General features: G+C 52.0%; 1 protein-coding gene across 2 annotated transcripts in view; it reads left to right on the forward strand.

Moving 5' to 3' along the window:
• Positions 1 to 20,266, forward strand: part of RNF220 (ring finger protein 220) — a 211,548-nt gene that overhangs the window by 167,013 nt on the left and 24,269 nt on the right. For both annotated transcript variants that reach the window (XM_081145245.1, XM_081145244.1), the window contains exons 3-4: positions 8,978 to 9,110; positions 17,265 to 17,310. In XM_081145245.1, the coding sequence (XP_081001371.1) occupies positions 8,978 to 9,110; positions 17,265 to 17,310 (179 nt within the window). The remainder of the gene's footprint in view (positions 1 to 8,977; positions 9,111 to 17,264; positions 17,311 to 20,266) is intronic.

A 20,266-nucleotide genomic window follows, 5' to 3' on the forward strand; every position in this document is an offset into this window, starting at 1 on the left:
ATGCCCAAGACTCGGTGAGCTTGATTGTGCCTTGGCCCTGAGCCCTTGGCTCCAGCTGCAGCCCAAGTCTGAGCCTAAACCTATCCACACAGGCTGACCTCCACCTGCCTATCCTGCAGATGTTTATCATTGGCCACCCAGGAGCCATGTCTGACCCAATCTAGGCCCCCTCTACTGCCAAAGACAGTAAATCGTGTCCATCACAATAGGGGTCAGGGCACCAGGCAGGTTCTTGTTTCACAAGGACCTGGAGCTAGCAGGAGGCAGTGTGGAGTGGGTAGTGCCAATCTGAGCTTCTGCAGCAGAATAGAGGGAGCCTGGGAGTTGGCAAAGGCATGTGGGCACGAACCTGTCACCCCTGAGTATTGTATCTGCGTATATATGTCACATGTAAGAAACCTGGTGCCGTGTGAGGAGGTCTGCACGTGTTTTATGGAAGGAAGAAGAGCATATATAGTAAGATAGATGATGAAACCAGGGTCAGGGTGGGGGCAAGGAATCAGAGAAAACCCCACAACACCTCCCAACTAACATCTGCATCTTTTGGGGGGCTTAGCAAGGCCAATGATCATTACTCATTCATTCAAAGAATATTTATTGATTTCTGCTTTTACTACTACAGTACTATTCTCTTACTTTGGGCTATGCCTTCTGCTAGCTGCTGGGGCTGCAAGCAGTAAATAACTTACTCCTTGCCCTCAAGAAATGTATAGTCTAAAGAGGGTGACAGACACATAATAGGCAATTATAACACTGTGTAACTAGAGGTAGCACAGAGGCACAAAGGAGGCACCTAGTACAATCTGGGGAAGTCAGAGGAAGCTCCCTGAAGAAGGAATTCTGAGTCCCAAAAGACGAGCAGGAGTTAGCCAGCTTGTGCAAATGGTCCCTGCCATATCCCTTTTGGTTGCTTGGCAAGCCCAAAGCAGAGACAAATAGGCCTGTTTGGTTCCAAGCGACTCTAAAACTGCTAAAAATGTCACCTCTACCCCTCGAGCACCAGCCACTGCCATGGGGTCTGGGCAGGAGGGTGCACAGCTGTTTTTCAGGGCATCTCTGGGCACAGGCAGATAAGTATGGGCCACAGCTAAATACACGTCTCTCCTCTGCCCGCCCCGCCCCCACCTCCTCGACCAGGGATGCCTATTAATCCTGACAAATGATGACTTACGAACATGTAATGCAAACTGATTCATCATACATTCAAATCCGCCGCCCCGCCCCAGCGGGAGGCCCTAGCCAGACAAGTGTATTACACGGATAATGTATTTGACGTATTAATAAAACCAGCCGCATTGCTCTGGCGCAGGGACTGGGGAATGCCAATATACGATGACAGATCACATATTGATGAAATCCAGATGTTTGGAATCATAGTCTTGGGGCCTTGTTCATATTGACTGAAGGTAAAAAATGCCGTCTGTCAGCATGTTAACTCTTCCTGTCCCGCACTCAGCAGAGGCGCCAATCATGGTTTTCTGGAGAGAGGAGGAGGCAGGGGATGAGTGAGAGGGGAGAGGGGATGAGTAATTAGGTGGTTTGGATGGGTGAAGAATAGATGAAGTGGGGGGCAGCTGTACTGTGGATATGATGGGTGGAAGGGACACCGTTCATACCTTGTGTTCTTGCCCTCTCGGCAGCATGTGACCCTTTCCACAACATTCCCCTTCCTTGAAACTCCTCCCTTCTTGGCTTCAGTGGCATCACAATGTTTTCGTCTTCCTCTTGGCTGTTTCTTCTTAGTCTTTGTTGACTTAACCGTCTCCCACTTGTTGGAGTTACTTAGGGTTCTGTTCAGCCCCTTCTTACTGCACCCTCTCCCCCCAAGTAATCTCACCTACTCTTAACACGGTTCTTTTATTCACTCATTCAGTAAATGTTTGTTGAATATTTACCATATGCCAGACATTGTCTAGTCACAGAGGATGCGGTCGTGAACTCCAATTCTTATCTATATGTCAATGTCTCCAGTTCTATAATTCCAGCTCTGGCTTACATATAGTGTCCACTCAGCACTTTCATGTGGATGTCTTCACATGTCTTAGTTCCTCAAACTGAATACATCCAAAACTGAGCTCATTTTCTTCCCTACCAAGCCTGCTGCTCGCCCCCTGTTCCAAAAGTCAGTAAATGGTCTACCATCTAGCAGGTGCACAAGCCAGGACCTTGGAGTCATCTTTGACTGCTTTCTGTCCTTTATCCCCATGTCCAACCCACCTGCTTCTGTCTCTCCATCATCGTCACGGTGCCAGGATAAGTGACCATTACGCCTCACCTGAATTAGTGAGATAACCTCCTAAACAGCCTTCCTGCATTTGCAGTTAGAATGATCTTTTTAAAATGCAAGTCCAATACGTCACTTCCCCACTTAAAACTCTTCAATGGCCTCTCACTTGCATGTTTGAAAAAACAAACCAAATCATTAATGTAATTTTAAACGTCCTCTAGGACCCGGCCTCTCTGCCATCGTGTGTCAACACTCTGCCCCTCACTCTCTCTGCTCCAGCCACACTGAACTCTTTTCAAATCTTCACGTAGGCTTTCTCCCCTCCGCACCTCAGGCCTGCTGCTTCCTGTCTAGAGCACCACTTCTGCATAATCACTGCCTGACTGGTTCCCATGCAGCCTTTGCTAAACATCACTTCCTTCACCTCCCACACCAGGTACTATACTCCCAAGCTCTGTGTAAGCTCTGTGTAGTTCCCTTTTTCTAAGAATACTCTGAGGACGTTGGCTTAATATCTCTACCCACAGTTAGGTCCTAAACTTCCTGAGGGCAGACGATGTGTCTGTCTTGTTCGTTACTGCATGGCATCCGTACTAGCAGACCCATTGTCAGTATCCAGTTGACATTTTTGAATATTATTGAATCATTACTAGGTGAGTGGATGGATAGGTAAATAGCTGGGTACTGTGCAATGGTTAAGAGCACTAGTTTTGGAGTCGGAAACACCTGGATTTAAATCCCTGCTCTGAACCTTCCAGCTGTGTCACTTCATTGTTCTGAGCTCCCTTTTTCTCATCAGTATGATAGAGATAATAATACCTAACCTCACAGGACTAGTGTAAGGATTAAATGAGATGAAATGTGTGCAGCACTAAACCTACAGCCTAACGTGTAGTAACACTCAGTAAACAGTTGTTATTGTTATTGTGGATAAATGCCTGGATGGACAGATATACCGACACACAAACCAATAACTGGACGTGTGGGTATGGATGGATAAGAAGGAACTCCATGGGGACCAAAAGGGCCAGGGTACCTGCCTACTGAAGGATGAAAACCTCGGTCATAGTGGGAAAGAGGACCAGATACAGGATGGGGTAAATACAGGCACAGTGACAAGCCATGCTAGTGTCCTGGTAGAGGTAATAATGGCCCATCCTGTATACACAGCCTTGATTTCATTGGATGCTCACGAAAGTCCTAGGAGTTAGTAATTATTATCCCTGTTTCACACAAGAAGAAACTAAAGCTCAGAAGTGTTTAGTGGTTTGCTCAAGGTCTCACAGCTGGTGAGTAGCTATTGACTGTTGCTTGAAGGCTCTTCTATGTCTTGGCCACTAGGAAATGGAAGCCCTTCTGCTGGGGTGCGGGGAGAGGAAGGGCAGGCCACACACACGTCCACACACAAACACACGCATATACACCTACCTACGCTTAAAAGTTCCAGCCTCCACTGCCATTTGTCATTGGAGTCAACCCTTCTCCTCATTCTAACCCTCCTCCTTCTTAAGTAGGCGCCACACAGGTAAGCCCTGCCTTTTAGGGTCTGTAGAGAGAAGATTATGGAGCTGGGATTTGCTGCTTGAACAAACAGAGGCAAGAATGGAACCACAAGAAACAGAGCTGGGACAAAACCAAACAGGCCAAGCCAGAGAGACCATCACCTGATGGGTGTCGCAGGGCCAAACGTGGGTTAGTGACCTAGGAAGGGAGAATTTCCCTTTGAATGAGACCCGCATCCTCCAGTGCTGTTCTGCACCAGGCATTGCTGTGGAAGATGGCCTAGGAGCAACCATGCCAGCCCTGCTCCCAATGGTCAGCAGTTCCCAACAGAGGGGGGCAGCAGAGGGCTGATTTGGGACCCCAGGTGCCCAAGGCCTTGTTCCAAGGCTTGAGGGCTGGACTGGCCAGAGCCTGGCCCAGGCAAGGAAAAGGCTACTTGGCTTGACACCTCCTCTCTCCTCAGCATGCTTATATTCCCCCTCACAGCCCACAGTCAGTCATTTCCTGTTGAAGCCTCTGGTTTTCTGGTGGGGAAGATATTCCAGCAGCTCAGAAAGGGAAAGAGACCCTCTAGAGGCCACACAGTTAGGCAGCCTCCAGGCAGGGCCTGACTCTCAGCCCTGACTCTGCAGTCACCTCTCGGCTCTTTGAGCTTGAGGCGCCCTACCTAAAGCTGAGGATAGGATCAGGGCTCCCCGCTCTCCTCTCACTTCAGGGGATACCTGCGGCAGGCACAGAAGTGGAGGTGGCAGGTGCTGTGGGAACCGGGGTGGCGGGAGGGAGGTGTGGTAATGAATGTGGACGGGAGGCGGAATGAGCGATCCATCTTTGCATGGGAGGGGAGGGGGCTGCAGGCGTTCCCCCCACACACTCACACACTCAATCAGGCGCTGTCAGACCTCCGGCCGCCTGGCATTTTGGTGAAGAATCTCTCAGCTAAAAATTGTTGTCAGTCCCATTTCCTCGTTATCAGTGCAAGGGCTGAGGCAGCGCCCGGGGATTAGCAGGAGCAGCGAGCGCCCGCACCTGCCATCTACTGCCGATAACACTGGGCCTCGCGCCTCACCTCCCCCATTCATCATCTTTAGCACTGACAGCCGGTCCCAGTCCCTGTCCCCATCCCCTCGTGCTTCCCATGCCTCCCCACCGTGCTGCCTGGGCCCGCTGCTGACCTCCCTGGGGAACGAGGCCTCCTGAAGTGGGACAAGATACAACATAGGCCCAGATGACCTAGACCCACCTGTGGCAAAGAGCTTGGCCAGCTATGCGGTGGGAGGTCAGGGGCCGGAGTGAGGGGTGCTCAAGGAGAGATGCTTTCTGACAGCCTGCTGCTGGTGGGCTCGGTGTGCCTACCTGTGATGCTGGCAGTGGTGTTGGAGAAGGGATTTCTGCATCAGATGGGCAGCTGGGCTAAGGATTTCTGGAGGCCTCTCCAGCCTGGGAACGTGGAAAAGAAGAGCCAGAGGATGCCTCCTCCCAGGCCTAGGAAGAGTAGGGGGTTGAGGACTTCATTCCCATCCCTGCAAGACCACAGCCCCCTCCTCTTGGCCATCCCCAACGGTTTTATGGCCCATTTTATGGCCACTGTAATGGCCCAGGTCAAAAGCTTCAGGGAGCTGTATTCTGGGAATTATGCAAACGAGGAGCAGGCCCAGGGCCAGAGTATGGATTTTGTCATTAAACCTGGGCAGGCCATGTCGTTAGTGCAGTAAAACCCACGTCATGACCACAGGTCTCAATATAAAATTATAGGGAACACAGCGGGGAGGGGAGCAGGAGGCCCATGGCCATGCTGACACCTACCACTCTAACCCCTGAGGAAATGGTGTTGGGATGGAGAACACGGGCTGCGGGGTTCCTCCGCAGATCCCCGTCAATGCTGTTCCTGAGGCTAGGAGCCAGGAAGAGGGCCCACTGTCCTGACAGGGAAACTGGGGCCAAGCTTCAGTTTCAGAAAAGTAGATACCTGTGGCAGCAAGACAGGTGAACTGAGAACAAGTATATGGGAATGCTGAAGCCTGGTGCTGGGCTTGGCAGGAGTAATCTGGGCACTAGGGGTCCTAAGAGCCAGAGTTGGCATCCCGGGCTAGAAGGGGCTTAATTAAACCTTCATATTTCAGCTCAGACTCCATGCCTTGGATCCTCCTCTTTCTCCAGTCTCCACTCTTACCATTTCCCTCCTTAAGCCCCAGGCCTTGCCTCATTTATCTGTTTCCATAGCCTTGTTAACTCTCTTATTCATCCTTCCCCTGGACCCCAGCAGCCCCACTCCGGCCCCTTCCTGCCACCACCCAGAGCACCCGTGCATGCCCCCCTCAGCCCTGAGCAGGCTGCACTGACTGGAATCACTAACTTTCCCTTTGGGCTTCCCTACTAGCGTGTCACCTCCTGGAGGCCAAGAATGTGTTTTATTTATCTCTGAATTCCAGTTTCTCCCAGAATAATACCTGAAGTAGAATAATTGTTTAATAAATGTTTGCTGAATTTATAAATAAATGAGGCAATGAGATCAAGAGCCAAGTACAAGGGCCCCTGTCCAGCCCCGAGCCTCAGTTTTCCCATCTGTAAAATAAAGATAACAGCCTGGAGAGTATCTAGGGTCTCACTCAACTCTGAGATTCTCTAGCTGAGTGAAGTTAAGAGGCAGAGCTAAGATGCAAATCCTCATCTCCTCACTCCCAGACCAGGCCTACATCTGCTTCTTTTACTCAGAGCTGCCTGCCAGCTGTCCCCTGAGCATCTGAGGCACAGACAAAGCATATGATCAGTAGGGCCCATTTCCCTCCTCAGAGACCTAACCACACAGACTAGATAGAGCCTTACCTACCCCACCCTGACACAAACAAAGCCTGCACAGCTGACACCAGCTCTGCAAAGGTCATCTGGCTTCCAGGACAACTTCACCTCCCTACTTTACCTCCCTCCCTCTTCTCTCCCTTGCGTCATCATTGAGCATCTATTCTATGTCATGTCTGTTTTCAGTTGTCTGTAGACATAAAGATGGATAAGAAATAGTCCCTGCCCACAGGGAACTCACAACCCATTCATTCATTCATTCATTTGCTCCCATTCTCTGCCTGGAACACTTCTAAGTCACAACTTAAATTTCATTTCTTTGGTTAAGTCTTCTTTTTTTCCACTTCTCAAGACACATACCCAGAATGAATTACTCCTTCCTTCGAGCTCTCAGATGACTCAGTTGGGCATCCAGGAGAGCCATGGTTATCCTCAGTCTGTGTCAAAGCAAGGTGGTTCTTTGCTCAGCCAAAACTGGGAGCTCCCTCAAGCATAGCTTTGCTGGACTTAGCAAATAAAAATACAGGGTATCCAGGTAAATTCAAATTTTAGAAAAACAACAAATAACTTTTAGTCTAAGTATGTCCCATGCAGCATTTGGGACATATTTACACTAAAAATTACTCAATATTAATCTGAAATTCAGGTTTAACTGGGCATCTTATATTTTCAATCTGGCAACCTTGCTCGAGCAGCCCATCTTCACCATGACTGGCATGGCTTATTCTCTCTCAAAAGTGATTTGGACCTTCTCCGGGCCCCAGTGGGCAGAAGAAGCATGTAGAAAGATCTGGGCTTAAGCTAAAGAAGTCCTTTCTCCAGTCAGAGTTCACATGGATAGGCAGAGATGTTCCTAGATAAATAGGGCTCCTCAACCCTATGCCTATAAGCAGAGGCCAGGGGAGCACTGGGTGGGGACAGTGGCAAGGGAGCAGGTTTAGGCATCCAAAGGGGGTGTGCTAGGCAACCTTCAGGCTCCTTCACAGCATGGTGTGTTCTGGTTTCCATCAGGGACAGAGTGGGACAGAGTTTAGGCTCCCAGCTGGCCCCCAAGCCAGTATAGCCAGCACTATACCCACATGTGCTTGTGTATTGGGAGCACACAATTTAAAGGATATTATGGAGGGGAGACCCCAGAATCTGTGAAACTCACAGAGGCCAGTGAGGTTATCCAAGTGATAGGGGGCCCAGCCTGAACAGGGAGAAGATAGGTTCCGGGAATATCAAAGGTGAAAACGGACAGGACCTGGTGGTTAAGTAAATGTGGGGGTTGAGACAAATGGTATTGGCATGGGCGACTAGGTGTCATTAACTGAGAATGGGCACTGCTTAAGGGGAGCAGGTCTGGGAGGGGTGACGAAGCTGAAAACTCGTTTTTGGATTGTTGAGTTTCAGATTCTCTGGGGATATCCAAGCATTGGTGTCCAAAAGGCCTTTGGATATAGGGGTCTGGAGAACACGGGAGGGGCCCCGGGTAGAGATACAGATTCTGGAGTCAGTGGGGCACAGGTGGGAATTAGGGCCAGAAGAAGGAACAAGATCAGGCAGGATGCAGAACGAGGAAAGAAGAGGCTGTGAAAGAATGGCCCCTGGGGAAAGTGAGGAGCTGGGAGGGAAAGCCACCCTGAAAGATGGCATTCACCGGGGCCTTTTCAGGCTTTTCCACTCAGCTGTGAGGGCCTCAAGGGCAGGGACTAGATCTGATTATAGTGTGTGTCCCACTGCTGAGAGCAGACAGCAGACAGTATTTGTTGAATGACTGCAGGAATGGATCCCCTTTCTCCCTCTTTTCTTCATTCTCCAGATTTGGGGAGTATGGAAGCAGGGAGGGGAAAGGAGAGACAGAGAGGGCCCTGGATATTCTGGGTGATGGTATGATTAAACCAAGACCTCCACTAACCTATGTGAAATGAAATGATCAAGGTTTGATTGCCTAGAGCAGCAATTTTCAACCTTTTTCATCTCATGGCACACATAACCTAATTACTGTAATTCTATGGCATGCCAAAAATATATTTTTTGCCTATCTGACCAAAAAAAAGGTGTAGTTTTGATTCATTCACACGAGATGGCTATTGTTGTGTTGGCTGTTGTCATTTTTTTTATTTGCCAATCTAAGGAAAAAGAGGACAGTGCCCCTGACTAAATGGTCAGGTACTGCATGTTTTAACAATTCTTGCGGCACACCGGGTGAAAATCGCTGGCCTAGAGCATCGATTGTGTCCTGATAGATTTCTGAGAGGGGCAGCTGGCTGGGGAGGTGCCGTTCGTGACCACAGCCTCTGGAGCTGCAAAGAGGAGTGATGCTCATGAGCTCTGAGACCCGCTCACCTTTCTCCCCAAGAAGCCTTAGGAGGCATCAGCTGGTTTGGGTCAAAGGATTAGGACACTGGGTTTCCCTGCACAGACCAGTCCAGTTTATATTTCTGTCTGTTCTTCTTCCCTCACCAGGTAAGAAAAAGGCAGCAGCATTGTTTGACAGCCAGGCCCCTATTTGCCCCATCTGCCAGGTCCTGCTGAGGCCCAGTGAGATGCAGGAGCATATGGAGCAAGAACTGGAACAGCTGGCCCAACTGCCCACCAGGTAAGCAACTTATCAGGAGTGCCTGCCTGCCAGAGGGTTCCACTCAGGATTCTAGCTACCAAGTCCAAGGAGCAGCCCCCTGGCCCACACCCCAGCCTCTAGGTAGAAGACAAGGCCCTGCTGCCGTTCTCCTCCACTCTGCTTTCAGTCCTCCAGCTGAATAGTGCTGCCTTTCTCTTATTGCTCTAGTTTTGGAGATGGAATGAGAGTGACCCCTCTTCAGGCCTCAGTCTCTAAAGGGCACAAGAGGAGCTAGAAAGGGATAAGCCATGCCATAGCCCTGCACTGCCATGCTGAGCCTCAGGGCAGGGTAACAGCAGCAGGCCTCATAGCCCCACCAGAAGTGCAGCCTGGTGCTGCCATCCAGGGGAGTAAACACTACCTTCTCTATGAATTTCCAGGTCTGAAAGGTGACAGTCTTGAGAATGTGTTCAGGCATGTGTGTCCCCTCCTTCACCCCACCTCCTCTGTCCCTCCCTCAAGAACTGGGCGAAGCCTCCTAGATAGTCCTGTGGAGAAGCCAGGTTATCAAACAGAGCAGAGGAGGGGTGTGCCAAGTTACCCCAAATCTTAGTGGTTTAAAGCAACCGTTTCATTATGTTCATAGAATCTGTGGAGTCAGGAATTCAGACAGAGCACAGAGGGGATGACTTGTGTCTACTCCAGGATGTCTAAGGCCTGGGAAGACTCCTTAGCTGGGAGCTGGGATCCTCTGGAGGCTCTGTCACTCCCAGGTGTGGTGGTTGATGTTGCTGTCATCTGGGACTTCAGCTGGGGCTGTGACCAAAGTACCTACATGTGGCTTCTCCATGTGACCCGGGCTTTCTTGTTCCAGGGCAGCTTTGTAGTAGTTGGACTTCTTATTTGGCAGCTTAGAGCTCTACAACAAATGTTCTCGCCAACTATGGAAGCTGAGTCACCTTTGATAACCTAGCCTTAGAAATCACTTAATGTCACTTCTTCTGTATTCTGTTGGTCAATTATTAGCCCCACCTAAATTCAAAGAGAAGGGACATTCACCCCATCTTGTGATGGGAGAAAGGCAAGCTAATGTTATAGAAAAGCATGCATGATGGGAGATATGGCTGCAGCCATCTTTGGAAAATACAGTCTGCTACAGAGGAACAGCCTCCCCCACCAGTTTAGTTCAAGTCATCAAACTAGACTGATCCTCCTTCCTACTACCCTCTCACCTAATCCCCTGTGCAGGGTGCAGGGGATCCCAAGGTGAATGAGAAACGCCCCACCCTCTGAAGATCACTGTTTGGGAGTAAGGAGAACCAGGCACTAGAAACCCTGAGAGATGGAGACTGCTCTATGGGAAGGACTGGAGCTGTGGGGCCATCAGCCAGGCCCAGCCCCCACACAGAGCAGAGAAGGCCTCCTGAGGGACGTGAAGCCCAAGCTGAATTTTGAAGGAAGATGAATTATTTATCTGTGTTACCCCCAAACCGAACAGCTTGAAACAACATTTATTATCTGTTTCTTTTCTTTCTTCTTTTTAATTCTCATTCAAGGATATTTTTTCCATTGCTTTTCAGAGAGAGCGAAAGGGGGGGGGGGAGAGAGAAAGAGAAACATCGACGGGAGAGAGACACATGAATTGGTTGCCTCCCACATGAGCCCCAACCGAGGTCAGGGATCAAGCCTGCAACTGAAGTACGTACCCTTGGTCAGAATCGAGCCCAGGACCCTTCCTTTAGTCCATGGGCCCACACTCTAACCACTGAGCCAAATGAGCCAGGGCTATCTCACAGTTTCTATGGGCCAATTCAGGAACAACTTAGCTGGGTAGGTGCAGGGAGTTGGGGCTTCTGGCTCATAGTCCCTCCTGAGGCTGCAGTCAAGACGTCAGCTGAGGCTGCAGTTGTCTAAAGGTTTGACGGGGACTGCAGGACCAGTTCCCAAGATGGCTCATTCGCATGGCTGTTGGCAGGAGGACACTCAGGGCTCTCCACGGGGCCACTCAAGTTCCTTATGACATGGCAGCTAACTTCCCACAGAGGAAGTGATCCAAGAGAGAGACTAAGAAGGAAGCCACAATGCCTTTTATGATCTAGTCTCAGAAGTCATACACTGTTTCTTCCAATATAGTCTACTCTATTCATTAGACTCTAGTCACCAAGCCCAGCCCACACTCAGGAGAATAGAATAAAACTATAAGCTCTGCCTCTTGAAGGGAAAAGTATGAAAGAATTTGTGGGACTACGTAGAACTACCCTGAAGACTGTGCTAATGAGGATAATAATCCTGTTAAACACTCACTATGTGCTACAGCATATAGTGGTATTACATTGCACTAACTTATTTAATCTTCACAACAACTCTCTGAGGTAGGTAATAATTATTAACTCCATTTTACAGATGAGGAAACTGAGGTACAGAGGGGTTAAGTGACTTCTCTAAGGTTGCACAGCTAATAAAGTGGTAAAGATAAGAATTATACTCAAGCAGTCTGACTCCAGTGCCCATGCTCTTAACCCCAACCACACACACACACGCATGCACACGCACACAGACACACGCACGCACACACGCACGCACGCGCACACACACGCACACCCGCACGCACGCACGCACACACACGCACACACACACACGCACACACACACGCACGCACGCACACACACGCACACACACACGCACACACACACACGCACGCACACACACGCACACACACACACGCACACACACACACGCACGCACGCACACACACGCACGCACATGCACCCGCACAGATGCGCACAGACGTGCGCCCTAGGACCAGCCTGGAAGCGGCAGAGCGAAAGAAGCACCCTTCCTTCTGCGGGTGAGTTCCAGACCTTGCCTGTTCAGAAGGGTTTCTGGGTAACTTGCTCCCAGCGGGGGACTCCCCCTCAACAGGAGCAGAGAATAGAGGCAGAGATGGCGGGACCTGCGTGTACCCCTGCGGGTCTGGAGAATGGGGGTCCAAGCTTTCTTTCTGCCGCTCACAGCCTTGTCCCCACGGCCTCAGCCCTGCACTGCCCGGGACCTGACTTCTGCCCACAGCCTTCCTTGCCCACCCCCGCCCGTGACGCTGCGCCTGTCCCTCCTCCCGCACAGCCCCTCGCAGCGCCCCCGACTCCCACGCCCGTTTCCCCACCCAGAACCCCCACATCTGTGCCACGCCTCACGTCTGCGGGCTGCCTCCCCGCCTCTGTGCCCCTCACGTCCGGGTGCAGCCCAGCACCCCTAACCCCGGGCACGCCCCCGCCCCCATCCGGTGTCTGACAGCCGGACAGCGGGATCTGCACAGCAAGTGAAATTCCCGTCGGATCGATAAAGCCGAAGCGCCGGCGGCGACGGGTCGATGGTTTTATCTGTCTCGGCCGCGCGCTGACAGCCGGCGGCGGCAAAGGCGTTCAAGGGCAGCCGCGCCCGCCCGCGCCCCGCCCGCGCCCCGCGCCCGCCGCCGCCCTCGTGATTTATCTGGATTTTTAATTGGAAAAAATTTGCGAATTAATTGATTTCAGGAACTTGCCAATTAACATTGTAATTGGGTGCGTGATAAATTCCCCAGGAGCGTGTCGGCTCCCTGCGGGCTAGCCGGGGAGGGCCCCAGCCTTGGCTGCCCTCGCCCCGCCCCTGCCCCGCGCGCGGGAGGCGGGAGCCGAGCAGAGGAGGCCGGAGACGGACCGGCACCTGGCTCTCCCCGCCTCTCTCCCCGCCCTCAGCTCCCCGAGCTGGGGGTGGCCTTCTACCAGCCATTTCACAGAGAGGGAGACTGAGTCCTGTAGGAGAGAGCCCGAATGGGGGCATTTCCCCATGCTTGGCACAAGGCTGGAGGCTTCCTCCCCAGAACTTCCCTCTCTGCTCCGTGATCCCTTCTGCTCTCTGCTCCCCCCTTCTCTCCCCTTCTCTCCAGCTGTTCCCTTTCCGCTTACCCTGCCGTTGCCTCCTCTGCCCTCCCTGCCCTCCCTCAGCCCACTTCTGCCTCACCCAGGAGGGACTGTCCCTCCATCCACATGGTTGCTCCCCAAGGAGCCCTTCAGGGTGGGCCTGGTGGTGTACCTTCAATCTCCCTCTGTCCCCCCACCCCAAGCAGGCTGCTTTTTCAGATACCCCCCAGGGCTCACACAGAAAAGCAGAGAGAGACCTTCCAGCTCCCAAACTAGGGCTGGCTGCTTCTCACGGACACAGGTGGAAACGTATGTACACGATGTACAGGCACATGCACACATCCCCACTCCAACACCCGCGGATGTGCTCACACGCACCGAGAGAACCGCTTGCCACAGGCACACGGACACATAGACCCCCACAGGAAGAAGAGTCAGAACTCCTGTTGACAGACTCACACTTTTCAGAGCGCTTTCACGTTCGAGATCCAGGGCTATTCCCCTCACCCCATCCTCTCTCTTTCCCCTCTCAGTCCTGCACAGGGTCCCCTTGGACCCCAGGACTCGGCTAGTTAGAACACGGAGGGCAAAGTTAGACTGAGGACGATGGCGGAGGACCTGCGACGCTGGAGGGCTGTCCTAGAGGTGATGGGGAATTGGAACATTGCTGAGCCGCAAGGAGGGAGCTGAGCTGTAGGAGAATCGCTCTGCGGCCAGTGTGGGGCATGAGTTGGAGGGAGAAGCAGGGAGGCCAGGGAGGAGGCCGGGCTGGTCCGGGGACAGGTGATGAGGCCGAGCTAGCACAGTGGCAGTGGCAGCGGGAAGAGGGAATGACGAGAGACTGGTGGAGAAAGAAGCAAGAGGACTTAGCTGATGACTTGCTGGGTACATAGGAGGAAGAGTTTTTTGACTTGGGTGACAGGAAGGGTAATTATGGCAGAGAAGCAAGTATCTGAGGGAAGGAGACAATGGACAGGGCTCTGGACATGCTAAGATGTGATGGGGTGGAGCCTGGGTGTGTACCGATAAACAGGTAGGAACAGAGATGGAAGCTGAAGATTGAAGGGCAGGTGGGCAGAAGGGCTGCCCCAGACTTCTCTGTGAGCCTCAGACAGGAGTTTCCACCCAGAGGAAAAGGCTTTGGACATGGAGAGATTGCACGAAGCTGAACGTGAGGCTTGACTTGGCCGCATCTGAGCTCAGGCACCTTTTCTGGGAGGCTTCCAAACCCGCTTCAAGTTCTGGTCTCTAGACTGAGAGGCTGGCTCTCTGGTCAGCGCTTTAAAAGGGCTGGAAGGAGCCAGAGGGAGGCTGGGCGACTGTGGAGGAGAGGCGGGGTGTAGAGATGGCAGTGCCCCCACCCCCACTTAAGCCTTATTTAAGGCCGGCCTCGGTGTTTGGTTGGGTAATGAACTAGATAAACAATTCCCCAAATAGATTAAAACGAAGTGTAACTTACAGAGGCGGCTGGTGATGGTGGTTTATTCCCGGGCAGCGCACCATTTCTTTATTTCCAAGGATAATTCAGTGTAAATCACCTTAATTAAAAGTGTCAGCCCAGCCCATGAATATTGTACTTAGGAACGCGTTTCCTGGGTCCCAGTTATAATTTAAAACCCATGGATCACTAGGCAGCGAGTGACTGAGCAAGGGAGGAAATTGTTGGGGGCGGGCTGTGGAAACAGGGAGGTACAGTAGGCAGAGCTGAGCGGATAGGCTGGGCAGGAGGTGGGCTGCCTGCAGCTCTGGGGCTTAGACCTTTCCTCTCCAAGGCTGGTTCTTCGCCAGACTCCTGCCTCTGGGGGACCATGCCCATTTGGAGGTGATCAGGCAGTCAGAGGAAAGGTAGGGCAGGGATGCAGGCTCGGAGAGAGGGAAGAAGTCTGGGGTAGGACCATTCCAAACGAGGGAAAGGAAAAGGAATTCCCAGGAAAAGATCCAGGGAGACTGGACATTCTGTGTCCCCATTTCTATTTATCAACAGAGTAAACTAAAGCCCAGAGTCAGCAGGACCCTCCCCAAAGCACAGAGAGAAAAAGATCTCAGAGCTCTGCCCTCCATCCTAGCCCCTGAGCATCATTAGGGAGGCAGGGTGGGCCATGGAAAAGTGGCTCTTTGGACTCCATCAGACATTAGCTCAAATCCAGACTATGAGCAGAGAGGTGTCACTTAACCTCTGTTAGTCAACTTTGTAAAATTTCTGTGAAGATTAAGATAACATATATGAAGTACCTAGCCCATGCCTGCTGCATGTGGTGGGTGCACAGTAATTGTTCATTCTTTCCTTTTCTGTTCCAACCTGATCCTGCTCAGATAATACGCAGACCTCAGTCCAGGGGTCCGGTGAGAACAATGTCATACAGTGGATGCCTCATTTCTGTATCTGAAGGCCAGGCACAGCGCCTGGCTTGTTGACTGAGGGGATGAAAGAGTGAAGGAATGATGAAAGTCATGAACTCACAAGCTACTTGCTCCTCAAGAGCCCCCCAGTTTCTTCTCTGGATGCCCAGTACCTAGATCAGGGCCGGTCATGGAGCAGGAATATAAGGACCGTTTATGAACAAAGTGCAACTGAATGGAACCTGGTCTGTCTGTCCTTCCCGGTCTGCGATGCCCCCGCTGTGATAAGACAGGCAGACAGCTCTGTTTCTACACTCATACCTTAGCCTTACCCTGCTGCCAAGCTTAGGGACCCCTGCACTGTGACATATGTGTCTGTGGGGGGGGGTGTCCATGTGTCTGCCTTCGTCAGTTCATGCGGGTGCCTCTATCTAAGCGTTTATGTGGATGTGGGTTGGGGAGCAGCCCTTCACCCAGGTAGGGTGGCTGTTGTGAATGTGTCTTTATGGACATGTCTCTGGGAATAGGACTCTGTGCCTGTGCATCCATTTGCTCGTCTGAGCCGTTGGGTATGACCACATGTATCTGCGTGACTATTTGCAGCATGATAGACAGTGGATGTTTGTGTACCTGCCTTTATACCAGGGTTTCTCAATCTCGGCACTATTGGCATTTTGGGCTGGATAATTCTTTATTGTGAGGGGCTACCCAGTACACTGTAGGATGGTTAATATCCTCTACCCACTAAATGCCAATAGCAAACTCCCCGCCCCAGGTTGTAACAATCAAAAATGTCCCCAGACATTGCCAAATGTCCCCTGGGGGCAAAATGACCCTGGGTGACAACGACGCCTTTTCTGCACCTGCCTATCCCTTTGCCTATGTGTTGGGTGTGTCTGTGTCTTATCCTGAGGGTGCTCCCTGTGTGTACGCCCAGCGAGTCCGCGTCTGCCCCATGTGCTCTGCCTTGGGGGGGTGTCTGTGTGTCCGTGCTTTATGGCTCTCTGTGGGTGTGCTTGACGTGGACAGCTTGTGCCTGTGTCTGTGCAGGGACCCGATGCGAACGGGCTGTGTCTGCCTCCGTGCACGTATCACCCAGCGCCTCTGTGTGCGTGTATCTGTGTGTGTGAGGTTGAGCGAGTGCACGTGCGTGAATGTGTGAGCACAGATGTGGTGAGCATAGTGGGGGCAGCGGGGGGGAGGGACAGGAACAGGGATATTAATGTTTCTGAAGTGGATCTGATTTGATACGTCTTGTTCCATTGTCAGCATCTGTTTAGCGGGGATTTGTAATACTTTGTGGCTCTGGATCACTCATGCTTAGCAAGGGATGTGGTCTTGCATACCAATTTTGTTATTAAACACAGTCCTCGCCTCCCCCACAGCCCATCCATCACCTCCCACCCCCGCCCCCGTCTGCTCCGAGCCACCCACCATATTTCAGGGCCCAGCTCCCGCCCGCCTGCCGCGCCCGATGCCAGAGGGCCTGGGGCTGACAAATTGAATCAGGGGGAGATCATTCCTGGCCTAACGCAGTTTGCAGCGTGTTGGAGGGAGAATTGACAAGAACCATGTCAGCTCCATCACCCCAATCCCATAGGAGCTAAGAGCAGGCTGGGGACAGAGGGTGGAGGAAAGGGGGTACCCAGGACAGGCAGAATCCTCAGGGCTGATACCAGGAGTCAGGTAAAGCCTCTTTCCTCAGATCCATGGAGGTGCCCACCATGTCTAGCGTCTGCATCCCCTTCCCAGGAGCCAGCTCTAGCCCCTAGCCCCTGATGGACTCTGAGCTCGGCAGGGCCAGTGGGGGTTGACTGGACTGGGTGGAGCTTGGCCAAGCTGGGCTGGGCTAGGCTGGTTATGCCTTCTCCTTTTGGGGTCTTCTTGCTATTCTACTCTTGCATGCCCTGGGCAGCAAGTAGAATGGTCACCCTTTTCTCTTCTTTCTTGGCAGCAAGAATTCCCTTCTGAAGGATGCCATGGCTCCAGGCACTCCCAAGGTAGGTGGCCAATTGTGTATTTTCCTCCTGTCCATCCTAACCTAGGCCCACCCAGAACTGGTTCCTCTTGAGAATAAAAGGAGTTCTTCCTGAATCCCCAACTGTCTCTAGGGTTTCAGTGTTGGCCTGAGGCCTAGGGCTGCCCTGTGCGCTTGAGTGTATATGTGTGCAGTCTGAGTGTGAGCCAGAGTATGCTCTTCTGACTTCTTCCTCTTGCAGTCAGGACAGGGTCAAAGCCAAGAATGGCCTGGGGGTGTGGGGATCCAGACTCTAAGACTGGGGAGACTCAAATTAGGAAGGTGAGCTGTAGCAAGGAAAGGAAAATATAGAAATGCAGGTCAAGATAGATAGCACAGAGTCTTAGAGGCCAGACAGTGGAGTGTGTGTGTGTGTGTGTGTGTGTGTGTGTGTGTGCACGCTTTGTCCTGAGGGAAACAGGGAGCCACAGAGGATGCTGGACTCATTTGGGGAGACAGTCTTCCCCTCTGAACAGACACTATGGAAGAGAAGCTTGAAAGCATCAGATGGAGAAAGGAAAAGTGAAGGGCAAGTAGCTGGCTCAAAGGGAGCCCCAGAGGCCTCAGCACAATGACATTATTTGTACCAAGAACTCTCATAGGTGGCTGCAGAGGCAGATGGTACTGCTTCCCCAAGGGGGATGATTTTGAGGGGGTGGGGACCTGGGGAGGAAGACTAAACTCGCGCTCAGTGAGTGTCCCCTTCCCCACCCCACCGCATCCTGTCTCTTAAGTTCTCTCGTGACTCGGAAAGGCAGGAATCCTTAGCCCTTTTCATAGGGAGTGAGGAGTGAGTGTCCAAGCTTTGGGGATGGATGAAATCAGTCAGAGAGAGTGATGGAGAAATTAGAGCAAAGCCAAGGAGAGAGCCTGGGGATTCCTGCACTGGGGATCCAGAGAAGGTACAGGAGACAGGAAAGGGGTAGAGGAGGAACAGCCATGAGTTAGAAGGGGCGCGGGAGAGCGTGGTATCGCCGACTCCTAAGGGGAAAGGCATACATGTGGTAAGCAGTCAGAGAAGAGCTGGAGAAGACCGCTGTACTTAGAGGCCTTAAAGGCACTGGCGACCTCTGAGAGGGCAGTTTGGGAAAAAGGCTCCAGAGTGACAATATTACCTCCAGGGGTTGGCCCAACTCCCCTGCAGGCCTTTATAAAGGGTGGGAGTGGACTTTACACCTTCATTCAGGAAATCACTCAACACACAGCAAGCTGGTCCAGCCTGGGATCAGGTGCAGACCCTGGCCAAGGAAGCAAAGCCCTCCCAACCCTAAGAGAAAAGGCAGGGGTTGACAAGCAGCTGTGGATTATAGAGGTGGGGAGCCACACTCTCTGAGCCTGGCCCAGCTCGAAGCATTCTGCGGTCGTGGTTATAGGAGAAGGTAGGTCATGGACAAGCTGCTGGTTTGGCTACTACAACCACTGACACCTGAGCATGGCTGGCAGGGCTGAGAAGGGGACCCCAGTGAGGCTGGTGTGCTAAGGACAAACAGAAGCAATCCATGTCCATACCTAGTTCCCCTGTTCACAGATGCACACACCCAGATGAGAGCACACAGCCAGGAAGGTGAAGCATGCAGATTCCTGCAACCACCCACACTTATTGAAAACCAGACTCCAAGGCAAAGGCCACTGCTCAGCCACTTCCAAATACGTGCTTACACCCCCAAAGCTGTCCATTTCAGAGCCTGGCCTCTGCCTTGACTGAGGCTTTAGGGAAGCAGGTCATGGATGGAAGAGGCATGAGGTAGAAGCAGGAGACTGAGAAGACAGGGACAAGGAGGGAGGGAGGGAGGGAGGAGGAGGAGAGGGCGAGGGGGCCTTCGACAAGATTGATGGCCTCGTTGCCATTAAGAAAAAAATTAGCCGGTGGCGGCTATCATATTAAAGGGTGAAGAAGCCGTGAATTATTTTCTTAAAGATCTTATCGCTTACAATGATAATTTTACCTTCCAAAAGGCCACTTTTAATGAGGCGAAGAGCCAGGCAAAAAGTCATGATTTAATGCCGGGATTTTTTTTCTCAAAACACATTTTACTGCTTTTTGGTCCATGTTTAAAAAGCGCCAGTGACCTTTTTTTTATTCCACTTGCCCCAGGTGTAATGCTGAGGCCTCTCAGGGCTTCTAACCTAGAGGGGAGGGAACACAAAGTGTGAGCTCTCTTATGGTGGGGGGCAGGGATACATTGTTTCCCCCTCTTCAGCATCCTCCTTGGGACCTAAGAAGGGGAAGGACATTGCCCACCCCTTTTCTGAGCTGGGGGCCTGGTCACCTGCTAGGTGACCACTGAGCTTGGGTGGGTGATGAAGGGGCTCCAAGTAGCAGGGAATCCCACTCCAGGCCCTTCCCAGTCTCCCTCCTGCAGTTCTTGGGGTGAGGCCGAGTCAGGGAGCCCTGCCAACCAGCAGCTGCCCCCTCCCTTCCCAGGGCCCTCGCCTGAGGATGTGCAGCATGGCCACCGCATGCGGGTCACATCCCACGGCTCAGTCGGAGATGAAGGATAAATGGCTGCTCCATCTTTCCCAAATTGCTTTCTTTGGGCTGTCACTGGCGATTTGGCATGGTTTTCTAGGCTGGGGAGGCCTCCTAGGGAATTGTATGCTTCTGGCTTAGAGCTGCACAGGCTGGAGAAGGTGGGGGGAGGAAGTATGGATTGCTTTCAGGCTTCCAGGCCCCCAGTTTGCAGCTGAACAGGCCTTGGCAAGAGCCAGCAAGAGCAGGCTGAACGTGCCATGTGGTATTTAGAATTGTGACGCTCGCACACAATTTAAAGCAGACAGTTTATTAATCTAAACTGCAGGCGTATGTAGAAGAGTCCGTGTAGGATTGACACGGGGGGATTAGTTTTGCTGGGGTTTTTGCTCGGGTCATTGTCACAGCGCAGGGATAAATGGACCCAGCGTACATCTCTAGCTGCACGCAAGAAACTCATACATACTAT

Source organism: Miniopterus schreibersii (assembly GCF_964146895.1).
Source record: "Miniopterus schreibersii genome assembly, chromosome: 8".
In the NCBI taxonomy this organism is placed as follows: domain Eukaryota; kingdom Metazoa; phylum Chordata; class Mammalia; order Chiroptera; family Miniopteridae; genus Miniopterus; species Miniopterus schreibersii.